This window comes from Merops nubicus, unplaced genomic scaffold, assembly GCF_000691845.1.
Source record: "Merops nubicus isolate BGI_N331 unplaced genomic scaffold, ASM69184v1 scaffold20339, whole genome shotgun sequence".
Taxonomy (NCBI): domain Eukaryota; kingdom Metazoa; phylum Chordata; class Aves; order Coraciiformes; family Meropidae; genus Merops; species Merops nubicus.
Window position 1 is genome coordinate 15,444 of NW_008630482.1, and position 24,341 is coordinate 39,784.

Here is a 24,341-nt window from a genome sequence, read left to right on the forward strand (position 1 = left end):
CATTCTGACTTGTAGCCACACTCCTCCTTTAAAACACAAGCTGTTAATAAATCTGTTCGTGTTGGTGGCTGTTGCTCTGCAAGTTGTCTCATGAAGTCAGGGGGACGTAACTTCCTTGAGTAAGTGGTCAGTAATAAAAGCACGTGATGCACAGTGAGAGTTTGTTTTTTAATTGGGAAGTTCAGCAGCAGAAAAGAGGATCTGAGTGGCGCTGGCTGTGCCTGTGCAGAGGCTGATGTGGCTGTGCTGCCTTCCTTGTTAAAGAAATTTAACTATTCTGTTAAAGTCAGTAGTCAAATTGTGCTTTCAGATGGGTGAACTTTGGTCTTCTGATAGTAGTGTGATGTATGTTTTGCCTGGTGTTTCCCTTTCAGAGCCTCCGCAGTTCGTTGTCAAGCCCCGCGATCAGATAGCTGCACTGGGGAGGACAGTGACTTTCCAGTGCGAAGCTACTGGGAACCCTCAGCCAGCCATCTTTTGGCGGAGAGAGGGAAGTCAGGTAAAACAGCCTTTCTGGCCCTTCTCCCTGGCAGTTTCTTGAAGAGATGATGTCACGTGAGAGAGAAATTTGTTAATTGTTGTTTTAAAGTTGTGGAAAATACGTCTAGAGCATGGAGATGCTGAATATTTCTTCTCTGCTTCTAAGTCACATGCATGCTAGGTGATGTCAGCCTTACTAGAAAGGGTATCTTTTCCTCTAGCTCCCATTTTCTCCATGAATGTAGAAATAAATCTGTGAAACAACTAGAAACATTCCATGCTTTACTACTATGAAACACTTTTCACTGAACAGGGAGAATTTTAAAGAGGTGAAGAGATGACTAATGCTGAAGTTTAAACTACCACATGCTCCGAAATTTTTAGAAAGTTTGGTGCAGCTATTAGTTTGCCATGTGTCTGTGTTTGTCTGGCAAACTAAACCATTTGCTCCATGGACCTGCATCACTGAAGGAGCAGGACTCTAGTTTTGCATTAACAAGATATACTTTCCCACTCAGCTGGCTGACAGGTCATACCTGAATAAGTTACTTTTTCTCCCAGTTTCCTTATTTGAATAGGGGGGGAAGTATTTTCAGCTTCTTTGTAAAGGATCTTGAAAGCCAGTGGGTAAAACACAATATATACCACAGCAAGAGAATCACAGTTTTCTTTCAGTCATCTTTTGAAGGAGGGATGTGACACAAAGTATTCTTTATTGGAAGGAAAGAAGGAATATGGGATTCTGGTTTTCCTGTGAATGAATAGCACAATAACATATGACAGGGTTCTTTGTGTTGCAAAACAATAGGCCAGGGAAATTGAGAATACTTAAAGGTTGGCATCTTTACTCCATTTGCAACATTTCTGTCTAAATACCCCAGTATGACTAGACTGCTAACTAAATTTAGATTATAATCTTCAACGGTATAAATATACCAGGATATTATGTTTGTATTTTTGTATGACCTGGATTTTTAATTTTTTTTTTTTTTTTGCCAACTGTTATCTAGTACATAATTTTTCTGGCTCATTTTTGACTCTACTGAGTGATGACCACTTCTGATGATTGAGAGATCAGGAAGAGGATGTCATTGAATAAAGTATGCTAACAATGAAGTAGAGGATATTGTGTCCTGTTCCTTTGGATGATTGTTGGAAAAGCAAGATGTAGCTGGGCAAGAAAGGGAGATAAAAAATAGTCATTGTGACGTTAAAGTATTCTTATTCACAAATTGTTCAGTGAGAGGTAGAAATTTGGAATCAGTATTTAGTATAAAGGACTTGCATTATTTTGATTACAGTTCTGATTTTTGACCACAGTTGGGAAATACTGGTACTTCATACCAAAACTATCTAAGTAGAAACTGGCATAGGATTTAATTCTATATTATAAAACTCTTTATAAAACACAAACACTATGATTAGAAAGACCTAAACGGCATCTCTTCTTAAAAAACTGCTCCATTCTTAGGAACATGAAAGTTAAAATACAAATAAGTAAGCCAACATCGGCATTTAAATGAAATAAATAGAATGCTCTGGAGTGAGTTCTAAAAAAGGATGTTAAAGCAAATTACTTATGTTCACCACGGTTGCTTTCACCATTATGGTATCTGTACATACCCCATCTTCACTAGTGCCTGTTAAACTTTGTTTTAAGCCCAGCATTGACCACAGAGGGTGTTAGAGCAATCCAAAAAGACTTATGCAATTATATGGGCATATCTGCACCTATTTATCACAAAAAAAAAATTCTATAAAAGCTATTCACATTGTGGTATAGACATATTTAAGAGACAAAGAGCAGAATGTTTTATATAAAACATGAATAAGACGAATTTGTTTAGATATCTTAAAATTATTGATGTTTGAATTTAACTCTTTTTTTTCTCACTTTCTTTCCTATACATTTTGTAGAATCTGCTTTTCTCATACCAGCCTCCTCAGTCATCCAGCCGGTTTTCAGTCTCCCAGACAGGAGACCTCACTATCACCAATGTCCAGAGGTCTGATGTTGGGTACTATATCTGCCAGACTCTAAATGTTGCAGGAAGTATCATTACAAAAGCCTACTTGGAAGTTACTGATGGTAATGATACCTTTTTTATCATTTCCAAATTTTTATTTTCATATGAAGACAGCAGTAGGACACTGTGAAACTTACTTTGTAATCTGCTTTGCACTGATGTGAATTGCATGTCTTTGAACACAAAAATCCTATTTAGGCCACCTAAGTAAGGAGTTTGAAATTTTGGATATTGTGTGACACTGTATTTCCATTATGTATTTACCAGTTATACTTCAGTTTATGGATTTTAGTCAGATCGGTTAATTTATCTAGTTCTTTTTTAGCTTCCCCCAGTAGTTTTAGTTTACTTCCAGATTGCTTGCTGCCTAGCTCTTTATCCCTGTTATTGGAAGATGGAATGTCATCTATCTGGACTTCTGTATAGCCTTTGGCACAGGCCCTCACAACATCCTTCTCTCTAGAATGAAAAGATATGGATTTGATGGGTGCACTGTTCAGTGAATAAAGAACTGATTGGATGGTCACATCTAGAGGGTAATGGTCAAAGACTTGATGTCCAGATGGAGGTTGATGACAAGTGGTGTCCCTCAGGGGTCAATACTGGGACCAGTGCTGTTCAGTATCTTCAGACAGTGAGATCAAATGCATCCTCAGCAAGTCTACAGATGACAACAAGCTGAGTGGTGCAGCTGACATGCCTGAGGGGTGGGATGCCATCCAGAGAGACCTGGACAGGCTTGAGAGTTGGACTTGTGTGAACCTCATGTGATTCAACAAGGCCAAATGCAATGGTTTTAAAGAAAAGAGGTAGATTTAGACTAGATATTAAGAAGAAAAAACCTGCAGAATAACATTGTTTACACCGAGCAACTTGAGATAGTTTGGAGGAATAGGACTGCATCCTTTCTGGCTTCTCACAACTGGTAAGCCACATTTCTTAATCCACTTTTATCCATTTTTCACTGGGGAGAAGGCCATAGCAAGGTGAGAAATAAAATTTATAAAATAAAATTGAGAGATTTTCTGCTAATGACCTACGCCATCTGAACATGGAAAAAAAAACAAGTGAATTGATGTGTATTTATTTCCTTTACTGTGACTATATGCTCTGGATTGATCTGATGAGTGATTGTTTTGTATGATGTCTTGGGATAGTATTGTTTTTGTACTTTTAGAAAAGTGAAGGTGGGGTATAAGAAGTACTACCCCTGTATTCCTATAGATAATAACAGTTGCCATCAACTTCAGTGGTTCTTAACATAGCCATGGATTTCGGTGGCATTTCTCCTGTAGAGCACAGATAGGTCAGCATCTTAACATTGCCAAGTGCAAAGCTCTTTACAAACTTGTCCAAGTCAAACACAAACTATAAGTGAGCTTATTGTGGCTATCTTTGCAGAGAAAGATAGTAATGGCCTCATGGTGTGTTGGAGTGCATGGCAGCAGGTTGTGACAAGAAGTAAAGGATAAATTAAGCAGTGGAAAATTCACTGTCATTTGAACATGCAAATGAAATTATGCGAGTTGGAATTTTGCCAAAAAAAGCAGTACTAACACCCTGTCTGTTGTTGAAAAGTAATTTAGAGATACCTGATGTGCACAAATTATGAGAACTTCAGGTTTATGTTTCAGCTACCAAACCAGTTTTTAAGGTACATGAGCCTCCATGACACTGCTGAATAGATTTATGTCATTTAAAGTTGTGGCTATTTTCAGGTCATCAGTCCATGTCATGTTGGATGGTACAGGTAGAGGATGTCACTGAAACACAATAAGATAGTTTTTACCACTAGTTTTGATTATTCAATAGATAATGGAAGACAAACCCCATGTAGACAACCATTATTTTTTCTGTGAATAACAAGACTGCTTTATACCTTTCTGTGCACAGTTATTAAAAATCCCATCAATAAGATTTAATTGTCATTGTATGAAAGATGCTTTGCAACTGATGCAAACACACTGTGGGATTTGCTTTTTGACTTTGAAGTCATATTGTCAGATTAAGTCATCATAGAACTAAAAGTCATAAGCTATGGGAAAAAATATTTCTTAGTTGAAAACTTCTAATATAGTCCTATTCATCAGTTTTGTGTTTACTTCACCCTCCTGCTGGCATCTCCCAATTAGGAAACAGCACCAAGATGAGCTGATGGTACACGATACATTATTTTTAAGAAGTATATACTTGGTTACAGGCATCTCCTGCCTGCTCTGCCTTTGAGTGCAGAAAGTATGAATTCTATTACGCAGGCCCGCTCTGTGGTAGAAGATGAACAAAGTGAAATCTGTGCCCTGACAAAGATTTTGAGAAGTCCTTTCTCATTCCATTATCACTTCATAAAGACATTGGAATTAGAGAATGCCTATCAGATACCACTAGGTAATGCCTCTTCACTTTCTGAAAATACTGTGTTGTGTATCATTTTACAATGCTGTACTTGTGCATCACGATAACACAGCCTGCCTTGAATAATGCACGCCTCCAACTTTAATAATTTTTGTAATTGTCTTTAGTTTGTTTCAAAGCCTCAAGCAACTGCTGTTGCTGAGATGATTAGAAAATTGTTTCCTGTTGCAGAAACCTCTTTCCTGTCGTTTCTTCCGGCAGTGATTGCAGACCGACCTCCCCCTGTCATCCGGCAGGGTCCTGTGAACCAGACGGTCGCCGTAGATGGTACTTTAGTCCTGAACTGTGTGGCCACGGGCACTTTAATGCCCACTATCCTCTGGAGGAAGGATGGGATCCTCATTTCTACCCAGGACTCCCGCATCAAGCAGTTGGACACAGGAGCACTGCAGATCCGATATGCCAAGGTAGCCTGAACTTGCAAATGGGGTTTCTTGTTTGTTTCACTTTGTTTTTTACCTGAAGGCACTTTTCATGTAGTTAATCCTGCTATTAGAATTGATGAGATATTTAATGCATGTGTTAAAGTATTTGATACTTCATGCTTTCACGTAGTTCATTCTTTATGCCTAACACCTTGGCTTACTCTGCCTAGGGCATATTATTTCAGATTTCACAAGGAAAAATCTTTTAAGAGGTATTAATTAAGGGAATTATTTGGTACTGAAAACATGAAGGAGAAGGCAAAACTTTTATTTCAGCAAGACGAATCCTTAAAGTATTTGGGCTTTAGCACTAATAGATCAAAATGATCTAAGTACTTCAAATGTTCATAAAGAAGACTTTTGTTTAGCATACGGTAGTAATAGAGCCATGGACAAAGATTTTTCAAAACAGATTTTGAGTTTAAACATACTCATTTGACAGTGTAAACCTAGCTTAAAAATGGCTAGCCACCCATTAAATACCTGGCTTCCTTAGGGAGTTACAGCAAGTACCTGGTCAGTATTGCTGGTCATGCCTCGCACACTGTAAAATGTTTGAAGATGTTGTTAAGTTTTAGCATTCTGACTATTCTCTGTTGTATTTTCTGTGGTTTGAAATGTAATGTTTTCAAAGTCAGACTGAATCCATCACTTTACTATGCTCCCTAGAGTTGATTGTTACCAACTACAGGTTACACTTGCTTACAGTTTGAACCTCTGATTTTTGAGAGCTTCTGTTCTGCTCATCTGTTGAGGCTGGGACATTACATGGATAGAATATAATTTGGGGAAAAAAAAAAAAAAAAAGAAGTCTTGAAATGTTGTTAAGTCACATAGGGACAAGTAATCCAACGTTCAGAACTGGATGAGAGTAGCGTATGGAGAATTCTTTTTGGGTCTGCTGTAGAGTGAAGTTTATACAAATACACAGAACCCCATATGTACAAGGCTCTGTGCAATATTTAAGCTCTGTTTTAAGGATGACATGCTCTCCAGTGCTGCAGTCCAGACAAATCCACAGGCATTATCTAGGCAGAAGGTTGGTGGTTGCATGGGGTCTTGTCACCTGGTTTTCTTCTCAATTTATTTGTTAGAACCTTGGACAACGGTTGGCTTCAGCTCATTCATTAGAGAATAGATGACATTAAATTAAAATATGCAGTTTTTCAGTTCTTTAACGAATGCTCAGAAGTAAGTATCCATTTTCATTTTGCAGCACACAAAACCATAACTTCTAATGGAAGAAGTTTCTGGTTCAAAATTTTTTCAGCCTAATATGTTTATCCATATTCATGGGGGCACACAGAGAGCTGTAATTACTTTTCTAGCCCACTGAGTGCCTGATTGTTTCAAATATTTGTTCTTTTCTTTTCCCACTCAGCTGGGCGACACTGGTCGGTACACCTGCATTGCTTCAACCCCAAGTGGCGAAGCTACCTGGAGTGCATACATAGAGGTCCAAGGTAAATCAATTAGGGTTTCTTTCTGTGGAGAAAATACATAAAGGAAAATCAGAAATTGAAATCAGAAGTTACCTGGTTCCGTCATAAATTGCCAGTGCAGATACGAACAACAATTAGCTTACAATTGCTTCCTGTCTATACTCAGCATTTCTCTCTCCTTTGTTAGAGTTTGGAGTCCCGGTGCAGCCACCAAGACCCACTGACCCAAACCTCATTCCTAGTGCTCCATCAAAACCTGAGGTTACGGATGTCAGCAGAAATACAGTAACGTTGTCATGGCAACCTAATTTGAATTCAGGTGCAACACCAACTTCTTACGTAATTGAGGCCTTCAGGTATACGAGTCTCGAGTGATCTTGCTGTACTTAACGTTTGCGTGTAGTATGTTGATCAAGAAGCACATGCTAACCTGCTGTGGTGTGTTTCATCCTCAGCCATGCATCTGGGAGCAGCTGGCAGACTGTAGCTGAAAATGTGAAAACAGAGAGTTATGCAGTTAAAGGGCTAAAACCTAACGCAATTTATCTGTTCCTTGTGAGAGCAGCTAATGCATATGGACTAAGTGACCCAAGCCAAATATCTGATCCAGTGAAAACTCAAGGTAAGCTTCTGATACTGAACATTGTAGATGTCTGCTGTGACGGTCATAATTTGACTGAGCAATGCCAGGTGCAGGAATTCTGGTAGCTTGCAACCATCTATTCTGGCTATAATATATACTAGAGAATAAAAAACAGTGTTTAAACTTGCAGTTCTCTGTAAGATAGATTCTGAAAGCTGCTTAGACAGCATATTGCATTGCCGAAGGGAACTCTAGTATCTCTTTCCAAAGATAGTTACATCTTGCAGAGTAGCTCATTAGCAACGAAAGTAATCTCTGATCTTTATCATGCAAATCCTCAGATACAGTGAATCAAATGAGGCTTAAGGCTGAGACAGAGAGAGAAACAGCACATAATCTGAGTTGGTTTCTACTGCCTTAGGAAAGAGAGAAGGAAATGGGCATCATAAGCCAGTAAAGAAGAGGTTTTGGCAATATTAAAAGTCTTTCAGTAGTTCAGTTATTGAAAATTAAATAGTAGGGAAGAGAGACAATGCTTGTAGATAGCCAAGTGCAAGAAACGACTGGGCAGTAATGGAGGAAGGAGTCCTACTTACTGGAGAAATTGACCTATTGGCTTGTTAAGAGTGACTGTGTCCTATGTTTGTTTCATTGTTTTCATAAGTAAGTACATGCTTGTTTTTGAAAGGAAGCTCCTTAAAGGAAACAAAGCATTTTCCATTGACTTCTCATTTTTTCTCAAGTTGGGCTGAAAACAAGTCTCTCTCATCCTCCCTGTGGAGTGGACATTTTCCTTTGTTACTATGCATTTCTCCTGATAGGTGACAATTTCAATGGATACATATAAACAGGAGAGTCATGGCCACATGGAAAATAGGGGGTTTGGGATTCCTAAGTCTGTTACCAAGGAGAGATTTAGTAACCTTTCAGTGAGTTCCGTATTCCTGGGAATAGGGCAACATGGGTTGTTATGCAGGCAGGCAGCAGTGTTCTGCACAAGTCCCTGTTTCATGCAGTGTGCTTTAATTCCTGCAGGTGAGGTGAGGTGAGGTATCAGTTCTGAATGTCCCAATGAACTGGTCAGTGACCTGACTCGGATAAACAGCGGATGAGGCAGTGTTCTGTTCACTCAACACAGCTGAGTGGTTTATAATGGCATGGATGGAAAAGCTTTGCTGTCCTCTGGGCATCTAGTAGAGCTGAAGACACGAGAACCACACAAAGCACGAGTGAAAATAACAACCAATAGATAAAATTTACATCAGTAGTGAAAAATAGAATCAAGTGTCAAGTTCTTCAAAGCAGTTCTACTCTTGTTCCAATACCATTTCACTTTTGTGTAAGTTGTGGTCTAGCTAAGCTCAAAAATTTCCCAGTTCACTTTTGTCTAGAGGGTGGTATAGTCTTGCCCTATATGCATGTCCAGACGAACCTAATCTACCTTCATCTTTACATATTACCAGCATTAGCAATGACATGCTTAGGTGTTCTCACTGGCAGTCCCTGTCTTGGGGGCCTGGAGCCAAAAAAAGAAAACACACATGTTGTTTGATTCGTATTGTTGATGACTCATCTTTTATGACTAGCAAACATAGGACTAGTTATTCCACTGACTTTCCTGTTACATTCTAAGCAGGGTGATACTTGGGCAACTCTCCAAACAAGTTTCTATCTTTGATGCTTTCAAACTTTGAAAGAGGGGAAATACTCTGCTAAGTGGTCTGTTAGGTGGAACATACTATATGTAGCTACAGCAGTGACTCAGTGGAGGGTTTTTTGGCTTTGTTGATTTGTTGTTATCAGTGTTCCTAAGAATCTGTATTTGCCACCCACTGGCTACATGCTAACCTCAGTTTGCTGCTTTAACTTTGAAGAAATACCATCTTCTTGTAAATATGTTGAGGAAACTGTATGATAAAAGCTCAAAGTTACATAGGCTTTGTACTCCCATATGGGAACTGTATGTCTGGAAAGAAAATTATCCTCATGCCTTGTCCTAATGCAGCCTTAAAATAGTTTTCTTATTATTTAGACAAGACCAAAAGCTAGTAAACTGAGACTATGACAACCATTCAAAAAGTATGCTTTACAACTGTTGCACTTGCATTTTCTAAGTGTCCTGTCTATCAGCATCAACTGTGCTATCCAAATCTCAACTTCCAAGGTAATTTACATATCTACAGTGACTTATTACAGTAGCAATAGTTGTACAGAAATATATATTTCTCTTTACTCTCTCTTTGGCACTTCTTGTAAGCGTAAGGTATGCAGATTTCCAAGGTCTTTAGAGAACAGAACCCTTGAAGATTCCTGATCTTGCTTTATCACTAGAGGCAGGAAGGGAAGTAGTAGGCTGGAACAAAGTTTGTGTAATGCATTACTCTGTATCTGGAATAAGATGTTGTGGGTTTTTTTTAATAAATAATAATAAAAAAAAAAATTAAAAAAAAAGGAAAGAAGGAAATCACTGTAAGTACTTTATATTAATTTCCCAGTCTCTGATTTTTAGTCATAGTCAGCATGGTGTTTGCTTAAAATGAAGTGATCAAAGAGATATTATGAAATCAATACAGAAACTATGTTACACTGCTGTCCATAGTACATGTATGTTTTAGACACTCTATTAGCAATTGCCCTATAATTTTTATAGTCTGTCAGTCATTCCATTTCAGCTAAATATGCATTTCAAGAGCTCTGCATTCAGAAACTGTGTTTCCATTGTACCGCTGCGTAGTTCAAGAGGAATTTGTCCCTTCATGTGTCTGAACAATAAGATAGAGCAAAAGTAAGACGAGCCAGACAGCACTCAGCTGTGCTCTGCCTCCTGTTTACACAAGTCACTTGCCATCAGAGAAGCTGCAGCCACATGACTCATTTTTGTTTCCTTCAGTTGTTACATATATTTTGTAATTAAAACCAGTAAGTTTGCCCATGAATTTCTGAAGGTACAGCTTCTGGATTTGCTATCCTTCATAGGCTTCCTAGTCTCTTGGACTTTAGTGTGTTATAGAACATTTTCTCCTCCCATCAGGAAATAATAGGGAGATGCTGCTGTAGTCATTTAACAAAGACATCCCTGGGCGTGGTGTTCTGGGTTTTTTTATGCAGCATTTTCCTCCTGTTTATCTCTGTTGAAGAAAGTACACTGCAATGATTTGGTTCTACATGGATAATTTGCTCAGGAAAATACTTCATGTAGTTTTTTCCTACGTAACTGAGAGGTACTTTGGGTAAACTTTATTTGTGATAAGATCGTATACTTTATGATATATTCATTCATATTTACATATACTTATTTTTACAATCATAATACTTGTGAGAATGGAATCTTGAATTATTACAGATGTTCCACCAACAAGTCAAGGTGTGGATCACAAGCAGGTCCAGAGAGAACTAGGTGATGTGGTCCTACATCTGCACAACCCTACTATCCTTTCTTCTTCCTCAATTGAAGTTCACTGGACTGTAAGTATAAATGTGCCTCGTGGGGATGGTGACATGCTCTGCTGAATCACACCGTTTGACTGTGCTGGAGCCACACTTTAAGAAGCTGTGTAGTTTGTATGCTTGCAAAATGTTTTTCTCTGGACTGAGTGCTACTTGGGCTTCACTTTCCTACCTCATTAAATTCTGTCCCATTTGCACCATTTTATGTCTCTGTAGAGACTGCTGTTTACAATATGGTGAGAGTTTCAGAGTCCTCCTCTGGAAGCTAAAGGACTGATCAAAGTCATATCATTTGAAGTTTTTGCGCTGCTTTCAGTAGGAAGTGTATCGGTCCCCTAATGAGGGAACACGGGCACTTCCCTGTCTGTCACTCACCAGTGTACTGCATAATTCTGTTTGAAAGTGTTACCTCATCCTACATAGATACTGAGAAACACACCCAAACCCATATAGCCTCATCTGAACCTATCCTTTCTCACAGTGCCATGGGAGAGTGCACAGTACAGGGAGAAGAGATGAAAGGCCAGCACCTTTCAGATGTTCTGTTGACATTGTTGTGTCAAGAGGAAGCAGGAGGTTGGCTGCATGGAGGATGTAGCAGAGGAAATGAGAGAGTGAGGAAACAATACTGAAGTCCCGAAGCAAAGGGAATGGGAACCTGTGTGAAAAAGATTCAAGCAGGCTTACAAGGCTGAAGCCTCAATGAGAGAAAGGATTAGAAATGGCTTACTGTGGAGACATTTGGCAGTCAAGAGGTAGAAATTAAGAGAAAGAACAGCATGGGAAAATGCAAGTACCAAACAATGAGATAAGAAAATGCAATTCAGAGAAGAGCAGTTGAAAAATCGAATGCAGAATTAAATAGAAAAGGAGGAGAATTACACCAGGTACAGGAATAAATCTAAAGGGAGTAGGATGTGAGGTCTTTTTAGGACTTCGTCTGAACATATTCAATATACTGGCAGAGAGCACAGGGCTTAGCCCCTGCTATGCCATGGCAGAACATTTTGAATGGGAACAAAAGGCATTTTGACTTTGTAGAAGAGCCCTAGCCCAGTGGAGTGCTGGTCCATGACCAGGCTCCTCGGAGCTGTTGCTTATGTTGCACAGTAGTTACACTGTCACCTGCAGCACAGCCACCCGCAGCAGGCAATCGCCTGTTTTAACTAAGAAATGTTAGAACATCTTTGAGGTTCCTAGCACGATCTTATTTGACCTTTTCTTACAGAACAAACTTCTCCAGACACGCAATTTTTGTCAGTCTCGTGGGTTGCCTGTAGCTTCTCTGCAATTTCAAAAATAAGCATTACTTCAGTTTCAGCTAGCAAACGCATTCTTTACGTAATTATTAAAAATAAAATGTGTTGCTTTTTGGAGTAAAATTGCAAGCAAACAGTTTTCTTGTATCACCGTATGAAATTTTTTAAAATAGGGAAAACCTGATACACTTTGAAAAATTTTGTTATAATTACTGGACTTCCTTATTTACCAGAAATTGAAACCAGTAGTTAAAAGACAGCAAATGCTTCATGAGATTTCACTCCTGTAAGATAGCTTTCTTTTTCAACTGTAGCCAAACACTTTGAATCCCACCCTCGTTTATGTTAAGATCTCTTCTCCCTATAAGTGATATAAAATCACCTCGGTCTAAAGAGCACTGTGGACCACCAAGTATCATTTTGATCCGCTTTTCTAAGTCTCAGTTGTGTTACCATACTGAGTTTTATGAGCCTCTTCAGAGCCCTCTCGAAATAGCCCTTTCCCTCCAGCAGAGGAGGCTCCCACTGAGTGGGTGGACATGGAGGAAGTGCTTGGACAGATCTGCCCTCTGACAGAGCCCAGCCTAATCACAGCAATGGAGATAGTGCCAGCTGGCTGCCCTTCCTCCAGAAGGAAGCAGGCAGGAAGCAGAGCTCATTTCGTGGAGTTTGGGAGGCTTCCACAGCTCGGGAGAGTTGGCAGGGTCTCTCTTTGATCTGAGTATTAATCACCCCGAGCTGTGAGGCTGCAGGTCCTCCCCACCTTGTCCCGATGTGTCCCCTGCCAAGCACATCCGGGTGGCAGAACCCGGCCTGTGCTGAGCTTCGTCTCTCCACGGAAGCAAAGGCTGCTCATTTCACAGAGCTGGGGCATATTGTACAACTCCGTTATCCCCCTTCAGTGCCTTCCTAAACCCACAGAAACCAGCACAGTTCACCAGCATCAGGCACACTTCGGAATGAGGCCTGTAACTGCCTGTGATGCCAGGAGCCTTTGTCGGCTTTGGCGCTGTTGTTCCCTCTGAACAGAATGAATGGATGGTGCAAGGAGCGTGTGTAGCGTCACGGGCGACATTCCGGGTTCCTGTGTGTTACAGGGTGTGTCGTGTGTTCTGCTGTCTCGCCAGGTGGACCAGCAATCCCAGTACATTCAAGGATACAAAATCCTGTACCGACCGACGCCAGCGTCCTATGGAGAGTCAGAGTGGTTAATCTTTGAAGTGAGGACTCCAACCAAAAACAGCGTTATCATTCCCGAGCTGAAGAAAGGTGTAAACTATGAAATCAAGGCCCGCCCTTTTTTTAATGAGTTTCAGGGAGCAGATAGCGAAGTGAAATTTGCAAAGACTCTGGAAGAAGGCAAGTAGAAGCCAGACTGTCTTCATCTTTCCTTTTTGAAGTTGTAGTCTGGCCCGCTTTCCTCTGATATGTTCGTTATTTGATTTTGTTTGAAGTGCGTGCTGTCTGAGAACAGCAATCTGCGGCAGAGGAGGCTGTGCTGGACTGATCATTATGTGAATTGTTTGGTGGCACAGAAGTAAATATTCAGAACCACGGGCGAGAGACAGAGAGAGAGAGGGATGTGCAAAAATCCCCTGTAACACACAATGGGAAATGTGCTTTTTATCTTCACTGCAGTGTGTGCTCCTCCCTGCTGAGTTCATGGTCTGGTCACAAGTGACTTCTGTCAGATTCAAGCACTTGCTAATCACTATCTTGAGTAGATAGCAGACACTGCAGAAATCATCAAAGCACGATAGCTGAGGGAATGGAAACCACCACATTTTTTGAAGGCTTTTATACCTGGATCAATCAGTAAGACAAAATGAAAAGATGAATGAGGGCAACAGATATAGTGGACTAAATTATATATTTCCATCTCATACATGTGCAAAAAAGAGAAGGTTCATGAAGCTCTTCCTTTTGTTGCTGCTCAGGCATAATGAGTATGCAAGAGGGCCAGTGTCTCTGAATAGGAATTTTGGTGCCTCTCTTGGGATGTGCAGCCCTTTCCTTTCTCTCCTTCCTCCCCAGTATAAATGCCGTGTAACTCAAGTTTATTGCTGTGAGTGGTTCAAAAGGTGTACTTAACTGCACCCATCCTAAATATTAGCTAAGCATCCCGTTTTTCGGACTATTTAAAATTCAAAATGTAGATGATTATTATTATTATTACAATTATATCATTGCCTGTCCTGATTTTAATGTTTTGTGTTACTCATTATTATTAACATACTAGAGGAAGTGGGGTTTAACGTTCTGTTGGGGTCAATTTATAGACTTTATTTTCCAAAACTGTTGATCCTGAGTGAGATGATGTGACACCAGTGAGAAATTCAGTGCTCAGGACTGTGGCATTTAGCTTGTGGGTATCTGAGTTTGGAGAATCTGGTGACGAGTGACTTCTGGCCTGCATAGCAAGACTGTAGCAGGACCCAGGAGGCTGGCTGCAGGTTCACATCACTTTCTTCTGTATCTTTTTTTTCTTGTGGGCAAAAATGGCCCTCAGTGAAGGGAGGGGCATAAAGGAATGAATTTCTGTAGCCCAAAACGCACCCTCCTCTTTAAATAAGCTCTCTTCTGCATGTCACAAATTTAACTTTTCAACCCTTAATTTCCAAAAAAACAGCTCCTAGTGCTCCACCTCAGAGTGTTTCAGTCACCAAGAATGATGGGAACGGGACGGCAATTGTGGTCACCTGGCAGCCACCCCCCGAGGACAACCAGAATGGGATGGTTCAAGAATATAAGGTACTGCTGGCATGCCTTGATCTCCTGGTAGAGCAGGGAGGGGGGATTGGCCAGGTAGGGCCAGGTTAGATTGTTCGTGGATGCTTGGCTCCATCTACTGGTTGGTCGGAGCAAATGAGGTCGAAAATCACTTCTTTAATCAAACTCCATACTTAATAATTCTGTCTAGATGGTAGGAGGCAATTAAAACAGTCCCCGTAAATCAAGGAGTCATCACTCTTAATTAAAACAAATACCTTCTTGCCTTATCTTAAGAAATGCACCCACAAGTAGAGAGGGAACCATACCTGTTTGAGAACCATTTTGTGTCTCAAAGACATTGGTGGAGGCAGTAAATATCAACAGGCTTAATGAGTTGAAAGGCTCAGCAATAATAATTAGCAGTATTAAGATCTGAGTAAATTCTGTGTAACTAGGTAGTTAAAACAAATTGAAAAACTTTCCGGCAAAGAGTGTGCTTGTATAATTAGAAATGTATTTAGTATATAGAAATTTTCCTTTTCTTTCACACAAACACAGAACTCATTGTACTGTTCAATTTTTAACAAATCTTAAGTACACTCTAAAATATTTATTTGATGTTCATTTAGCAACATATGCTGTATTCATTTTCAGTTCAAATTATTTTGTGATACCTTGCATCGCAAAGTTAATGAAGCTTATTTTTCCTAATCAAGCTACAGACGTTTTGGATGTCTAGTTGTGGATATCAAGCAAGCTTTGTAGCCATGGAGAGGCAGGATCTTTGGTTTCAGTCTCCTGCAAATGCTCCTTACTGAGAAAATATTTCAAGTGGTAATGTCTTGACTATTTTCAAGGTAAAAACACTATGGACATATATTCCTAGCCATCAAAACTCATTCTGCTATTTTTTTTTTTTTCTTAGTAGAAATGGGAAAGGAAAGAGATCACTAAGCTTCATGGTCAGTTTAGAATAATAAAAAGCCTTTCAGAACCTGGCCAATTGGTAAAAAAAAAAAAAAATCAGTTTATGGCTTAGTTTCAGATATATAATGTAATTGGAAAAAACATACTTGCAAAGTTATTTTATTTAAAGACGGACCTTGAGCTGAAGAGATGAAATTATTTCCATCAAGAAACTGCATCAGAGGAATGTTAGGGTTGTAAGGACAAAACAATAAAAGTCAGGAAATTCACATTTCTGAGTGGATATAATACCTAATAAAACTCCTAGCACTGAGAGGTAATACAACACCAGGTGTAGGAGCGAGCATCTTGTAGTACTTGTGTAGCAGTAGATGGCACACTGGCACATTTCACATCTGCATGTATTGTGTAGATGCCATTATTTTCCTTTGTGCATTTTATCATGGACAGAAAACAGACACAATGAATATATATATAATTGCTATATGTTACTAATATTTTGTCAAAAAACTAAGTAAATGTAGAACCAGTGATTTAAGATTAAGAACTAATAACACGAAACAGGTAGAAATCTTGTAACATTTTTTTTTTCCTTTCCTCTTCATTTTTCTGTTGCCTGTGTCTTATATCAGAAAATAAAGGTGCACGTATGTGGGGGCATTCTTTGTTTTCTCATCAGCCCGGTTCTAAGGCAAGAGTGTACCTATGGTATTTAAAGGATAAAATAAATAGGAAGGAGGATACCATCTTAATTGAAGAAGTATCATTAAGCACACATGAAAAGCCAGAAATTCAAACCAGAGCAGAAGTCGTTCCTCCCTTGAGTGAAGTTAGAAATGCTCTTATTATCCTAATTCTTTCTGTGCTTTTGTGTCTATTTATGAATTCCTCCTTCCTTCGTAACACTCTAATAGTTCATTTTCACTAGCTTATTTTAGGTATACCATCAACTACTGTACAGAAGGTACTGAACAACCTGATGTTTAATATTATTGTTTTGTGAATTTCTTTGTGTATCTGAGCTCATAAGAACAGACCATGTTTATGAATTTGTAGCGCATAGTTACAAGGACATAATGAGTCGGTGTTATTGTTTGTACCCACGCCATGCTACAGCGTAGCACTAAAAATTTCTGTGGAAATGACATAAGTGAAAAAGTAAATTTAAATCTTTTCTACTTCACTTTATTGACTTCTCATTTACTTAATGCATTTTTGGGACCAGCCTTTAGGATTTAAGAGTAATGCTAATAATATTACTTATACTGCTACTACTGACTGAAACAATCTCTACGTAGTGTCAGGATATAAAAAGGCGATTCTCTTCCCTGTGTGTGCCCTCACCTGCTCTGCAGCAACAGTTATGTATATGCTGCACTGGGATTCTTTCTCAAAGGAGCTTAAAGTACATTTCAATTCCTCAGTGTCCCACTAGCCTTGTTTCAGTCCTTGGTATCCAGAGAAAGAAAAAGGGTCTTACAATGTCCTGAAGTTGAACAAAATGGCCTCTGTCCAGATGGAGGAGGGTTCTACAGAAAGAGACGTAGCAATTGTTCCACATGTGAAACTCCAGCTCACTCACCTGGCAATCTCGACAGCAGCAGACTTGCACAAGAGATTACGAGTTGCTGCCTGGGTACTAAATCTTTTAGGAGCTCCATATGTCAAAAACAACATCATCCCTCCTGTGTACTGTCAGTACAGGTTCATATATGCTGCTGTTCTTGGGCAAGTTTGCTTCTTTACAGATAAACTAATGAATTGAACTAATTTAACTTTCTGGATGAATATTCATTGTAGAGCAATATGTTTATGGAAAGGGAATAAAAATGTAATAAAGACTGCTTCATCAATTTTTTAGCAGATCTAGATTGGCTGCCACTTTACCTTTCAGAGCAGTGGGGAGTTCAGCCTTACTCTTAAAAGCATTTGCCACATCAGTGGTGCAGGCCTAAAGTGATAAATGTATCTTATTGTATTATTTCTTGTGATTGTTTAATATTACTGATGTAATTTATAAAGTGGTGAATGGAAGTCGTTAGACCTGTGTCCAGATCTTGACCAAAATATGAGAGCTAATAGCAGGCTGTTGTCTCTCAATAGAAAATGGCATATTATTTGATCCTTGCCTGTTGCTGCCATCTTAAAAGAAGAAAACGTTTGGATTCCAACATGATATCAGTTCTCCTGTGACATCACCTGATGAAAGACTTGCCCTTGCACTGGAATGAAGAAATCCTTGCTTGACAAATGTTTCCTGAAAAAGAGAATTGCAAATTCATTTAACTGCATGCTCTTTGGTTTTTATGTGAATGATTCTTGGCTCCGGGGCTTCCTTTATTTGTTACATGTTACTAATGCTTTTAGTTTTATTAACACTGATGTCACTGGTTGAACTGTGAACTGATTATGATAAACCCATCAAATATTTTTAGTAGCTGAAGCTGCGCTTTGGAACAAGAAGTACCTCTTCAGTGTTCACGCGGTGCCTAGGACAGCAATCCATGAGTGCCGGTGTTAGTGCGGGTGGAGTGGTGACAAACTGAATTTCTTTATGCAGCAGAAAGGAATGTCGCGTCCTGCCTGCCGCTTCTCCTCCGGTGTTGCGTTTTGAAGATTTATGCATATCGTGCCCTCGCTTCCCTGCAGGTTTGGTGTCTGGGCAATGAAAGTCGATACCACATAAACAAGACAGTGGATGGCTCCACCTTTTCTGTGGTCATCCCCTCCCTGGTTCCTGGTATTCGATACAGCGTGGAAGTGGCGGCGAGCACGGGGGCAGGACCTGGGGTGAAAAGCGATCCCCAGTTTATCCAACTAGGTAAGCCTGCTGGTAATCCTACCTATTGGTTTCAGTGATTTTTGTTTGTTTGCTTTTGTCTTTTATGGCACCAGAAGTACTTCAAGACAAGTGAAATAGATAGTGTTACTTGATCTCTGGAATAGCAGGATTTGGCATTTCTGGTTTTAAACTTGCCTTAGAACTGCGTTCTAAAGGTGGGGTTATAACAACACAGGGTTTTTTAATCTCCCAGTTTAGCAATGATTTTTGGTCATTGATTTTTAAAAATGATTTTTCCTTCTTAAAACTGCTGTCTGACACATGTAGAGGAGTATGAATCACTAAGTGTTGGCTGACTTCAGTTTTGTCTTGATCACATTTTATCTTTGTTTATTGAAGCAAAAAACCAATAGCATGCTAAAATTAGGCACAATAAATATCGATTCTGTGTGAAAATTGGTAAATTACCCGAGTACAGGAAAAAGAGGTATACAGATGATTTATGATAATCTTGATTTCCTAACTTCATTTACACCAAACATCTCTCTGTCATAAATGCCAAACAGGGGCATTGCTCCTGGATGTGTCTGGGAGAAAACCATCTTTGCTGTTGGTTAGCTGAAGATTATTTAAATTAGCTCTAGGTATAGTCATATGCTGCTTTACCAATATGCCTGTATCAAAATACCTTGTAATTGCAGTATGTGATAGTGAAAGCAACCTCAGCATGTTGCTTTGGACTCTGTGCCATCTATCTCTGTATCATTAGTAGATCTTCCTTGTTATTTCAGTTTTTCTATTTAAAAATCAATAATTACTGCATGTGAAAACAAAACCAAACAACTAATATATTCTTTGGAAAATTACATGTACTTTTCCTTGGCTATTAAAATGAGGGTCATCTTTAATTTATTTAGCTTACACAGGCATTTGATTCTCAATTATGGTAATAGAGATTTTATGATGAAGTTACGTACAGCTTCTATGATATTCCATTACTATGTGCAAAACTCCACAGTTATTTGTTGTTCTTTCCTACAGCCAGCTTCCATTCACAGCTTCCTGCAGGCAGCTTTCCAGTCAAAGTCAAGGTTGTTCTATATGACTAGATTTTGAAAATTTTAAACTGGTGAGGCTTATAAGTGTAAATTCATGGGGTAAACTCAATGTTCAAAGCCAAAGACTTCATAACCTTTTTTTTTCTTTCATTTTCTATGATAATAAGCAAATGCTAAATGAAGGTAAATTTTATCATGGAACTTAATCACTTTTGGGTTTTGGTAAGTGGAAAAAGAAACAAATGAGACTGTATCAGGGTAAGTTTTTTGCCAGAGTTCTTGCCTGACACTTACTGATACTATGTTAGAAAGCATAAAGCAGTCACACACCTCAGAGGGTGTTCAAATGTGCAAGTCTGGTAGAATCTTTGTATTTCCTTGTGGTTGAGGTTTGCTTTCATAGTCTGTACTACTTGCTTCTAAGTGGCATGACCCAATCTACATGTGCTGTGGTAAAAGTCACAGTATTTGTTTGTTACATGACAAAGACCTGGAGGCAGGAGGCTCCTGGAGATCCTTGCCACTAGAAGCAGCACAAATAAATACCTAGACAGTGCTGCAGTCCTTTGGGCAACTGCAGGAGTCTGATGAAAATTAGTACTAAAATTTAAGAGGAGTACCCTGTAATAGAGCAGATCAACCTAAAGTCATCAAGGCAGAAGAATGGTTGCAGCTTACCTAACTGTACCCTGTGATACAAGTTCTCCTAAAGCCCCCACAAAGAATCACATTCTCAGTTCTTGGATGTGCTCCCAGCTTGGGGGCAGAGCAGACACCAGAGATTTCTGGTAGCTCTTCTGAAGAAAATGAATTTGTTGATGTCATCGGTTGGCACTTTTCACCAGCAATAAATTACATGGTTGCAGAGAGAGGGAAGAGAGGCTAGGAAGGGGGAGGAAAGAGGGCTATGGATGCTAGTTTTGGAAGGTTTGAAAGAGTCCGGACTCCCTGTGCCTCTGTACTCTAGCAACTCCTTGTTTGCCACTGACAGCTTCAAGTTTCTACATTTCTGTCACTGATCCCAGCTACTCCTTCAGGAAATCTTTTCCTGATAATCTGAATTAGTACAATCCCTACCTTTTTTTTTATTTTTTTTTTAACTGATTAAGAATTCCACGTGTGGAATTGGAATACACTGCATGATTTAGTCATTCTTTTTTTTACAAATTTTTTCATTAAAATCAAAAGTCTATCTCCGTATAATGCAAGAGTAAGTTTTGGCTGCCTCTGAAGCATGCAAAGAGGATGTTTTTGCCCCCAGTGTAGCCTACTGTCTTGCCCAGCAACCTCATATTTGAGTCTGCGTGCTGTGCAGGGTGCTCCTGGGTTTGTGGTCGTGAGAAGTGCCTGGGCAGAGTTTCAGCCAGGTGTGTGACAAGAGGAAGCTTCACCTTTTGGAGGCTGCTTTCCAGAACAGGGGAGGAGGACAGGAGACATTGGATTCCAGAGAGCCACGGCATGCAGTCAGCTGAGCTCGTGCACTCATTAACCTGTTACAGAGACAGGTACAAACTGCAGGCTCAAAGCCCTTTCATTTTCCATGGTCAGTCGACAGGAAGCAGCTCACTGAGCTGCAGTGCCCCAGACTTCCCATGCCACCAGGGACAAGCCAACAGTGTACCTGTTATTCAAAAATCACTTTTAAGTGTCTGAAATCATGATATCAATTGAAAAATCATGTGTGTGTCTTCTTAAAACACTCCCCTTGGGGCTTCTGAATTTATTTCTTGGCTTTTGAATGACCTTTTAAAGCTTTTTGTGGAATTCCAGGGGCTGGAAAACCATTTGTTTGTTGTAAAAGGAAAATTGATATTTTACATAAAAAAGACCGCAAGAGCTTTGATGTTAAGGAAAAAAAATATATTTCATGAGAGCTAGTCATAGCTCACTATATTGTGCTCATAATACTGTGCCTTGGAGAAAAAAAAATAGAATTTTGATAGAACTTCTTTTCATGTCATGACATGTAACTTCAGAATATTGGTTGCAAAAATGCTCCATACAGAAAAGTGAGAATTATCACAATAAAATTGTTTTTTGCTATTCTCTAGACTAACTTTTGTACAGTGATGGGATATTACCTATGAGAGCTTGGCAGTATTACCTATGCTTTTTGGCAAATAAGTAGTGAATTTGGAAAGTATTGCAACACATTTTCACCAGGATGCCAGCTCTGAAGAACCCCACAGCTGGAGTTAATGTTTTAACCACACAATTTTTATGAATGCATGGTATGCAGTTATTTATTAAGCGTTGTTTGCACAGTTATTATAAATGCTGATTTATATTATTCAAACAGGGGATGTCTCAAATGTACAAAACACAAGAAAGTCTCATTGAATCTTTGTTACTCTAATTGCTTCGTTTAAGAGATGTGGTTTGTGAACTAGCTAGCATGCCTTCAGGGATGTTATTCTGTCAGCCCTTCATGCACTTCTAGTGTGATAGTTGGAGGGGTTTTTTTGTTGATATTTTTGTCTTGTGACCTGCAGATGACTTGAAGAAAGTAATCTTTTTTTTTCCCCTCACAGCAATCCAGTTCAATACCGTATGTTATAAGATTGAAGTGCAAAACTGATATATTTCCAGTTTTGGAAATGAGTGTATCTAGAAAGGAGACAAAACAACATATTCCTAAATTGGTAATATTTTACCAAATAATTTTCATATTCCATCATACACATATATTTAAGGAAACACTTGGACATTATGTTGCAGATTCCAGGTGTTTTGGAAGTTCTGAATTGCCAGAATTAACATTGTCAACAAAAGTTACATCTTCTTTCTTGCTGTTTGTACATTGTGTGTTCAATGAGACAGGCCTGTGGAGAAAGTACCATCCGATAGGTTGTACATGTACGGGGTGGAGTTAAGGTTGCTTGCACACCTCTGAACCTAGAATTTTCTGTCCGTTTTCATTCTTTGGCATTCCAGTCTCAGTTGTATATTAATCTTTTTAACATTTAGCAACTTAAATGATATTTTTTACATTATTATTACTATTTATATGAACATTTAACTTTTGAGAATTAGAGGTCCCTGTTCTTCTCAATGTAAATTCTAATTAGCTTTCATTGAAGTTTGAAACTTGGAGCTTCAAAGACAGTCAAATCGGGTAGCTTGTGAGCAATAGCCACAGCAACATCATCTGTGTTTAAAAAGAAGGCTCTTATCTTGGTGTGGAAGGGATGAGTCACTGTGATAATATGCTGGTTTCAGGGAGTTGTGGGCTCAGCTTGCTCCAGCAACTCTGAGGCATTTTCAAGTCCATTAAATGCTGCGTCTGCCGCTCTGGCAGTGAGATGCACTTTGCTGTAGAATGTTTATGTTCACTTATTGTTTTGGCACATCTCCTCGAGGAGTTCTAGCAGGAACAGGAATGTTGATTATGAACTGTTTATATCTCAGTCACAGCTTCCAGAAATTTTCTGGGATGAAGAAAAAGTACTTTTTTTAGTTCAAGAGCTTTTTTCCTGATCGATCACTCAGGATCTCACAGGACTATTACAGAGAACAAAGATGACCTGCTCAAAGAAGGGTTTCCAGGATAATGTTCCTGGAAATTTTGAGTAATGAGGGGTTCACTAGATTTCATTCCCTTTGCTTTATAATTGGCTTCCATTCTATTTTTGATTTATAAGCATCTCTAAGTCTGCCCATGTACAGCATACCATAAGCCTAGTTTCTTAAAAGCAAATATATAATTATACTGTTCTTATGCTTGCAGTGGCTAGCAAAATAATACTATAAAATGAATCTTAATTAAAAATTAGAACAATAAATATTCAAAAAGATTCCTCAGTATTTTGTAATCTTGAGACATGCATTGACTGAGGAATGCAAAATGTATGTATATATGAAGTCCTATCCTTTGTATGACTGAATTGTTGACACATTTAAAAAATGTTCTAATTTAGACTTTGAGTTTGTGATTATTTTTTTTCTCATGGATTTAGTGTTTTATGTATATATATATATATTTTAAACGACTAGAGAAAACATATTTATCAGTCTTCTAAATTTATCCAGCATCATAGGTTCTCCAGAAATCTTTTTTTTTCTATTCAATTAAGATGTACAAAGTAGTGTAGCTGTTTAAAAATACAGAAATAGTAGGCTTACTCATTTTGAATAGAGGCTGATGATGGAAGTTTTCATATCTTAGCACAGCCTCAGCTGCAAAGAGACAAAAGATAAGATAGAGAGCGACAGATTTAATTCATTGGCCACAGTATACTTTATACGTTTAAGGCCAGCTGGTCGCTTCTGTGGAACTTCACTTGACCGTCTCCATAAAATCTGAAGCAACCCATCTTAACCTTGCACAAATAGGCATGAAATCTATAAACCTAGCAGACACAAAGGGTGTATTAGTAAGAAAAGAATGAGTCTGCCCAGTGAGCTTTCAGACAGCCGTGCACTTAGGATCACAGAGATAAAGGGACCTGAAATATGAAATAAAGTTTCCAATAAGGTAGCAGTCAAAAGCGGTGGCGATTCCTTGGCAAAATAGGTATTTGACCTCGCTGCTGCAGAAACTGAAATCTGGAATTCTTCACTGGAAGAACCTACTATTTATGTAACCATTTGCCATGTAAAAGGTATTTTTTTTCTAGAGGAAGTTTATTATTTGTATGATTTCTGTTATTTGTGTGATTTGCTGTGATTGCGTCTCCTGTTTGTATTGCAGTTTCTTACATTTTCTTTAGGCCTGTTTTGGAATAACACAAGATATGTCATCATAAAAAAAAAAAAATCTATTCACTGCTTAGTTTGTAGGGAACAGT

At 39.0% G+C, this 24,341-nt stretch overlaps 1 protein-coding gene across 1 annotated transcript in view; it reads left to right on the plus strand.

Moving 5' to 3' along the window:
- Positions 1–310: 310 nt before the first annotated feature.
- LOC103779693 (roundabout homolog 1-like) overlaps positions 311–24,341 on the plus strand; it is a gene marked incomplete at its 5' end in the record, with an annotated part of 63,709 nt that continues 39,678 nt past the window's right edge. The window contains 10 exon segments of the mRNA XM_008947338.1: positions 311–499; positions 2,398–2,569; positions 5,121–5,326; positions 6,726–6,807; positions 6,974–7,142; positions 7,242–7,408; positions 10,713–10,834; positions 13,203–13,434; positions 14,705–14,826; positions 18,364–18,535. Of these exon segments, the coding sequence (XP_008945586.1) occupies positions 311–499; positions 2,398–2,569; positions 5,121–5,326; positions 6,726–6,807; positions 6,974–7,142; positions 7,242–7,408; positions 10,713–10,834; positions 13,203–13,434; positions 14,705–14,826; positions 18,364–18,535 (1,633 nt within the window).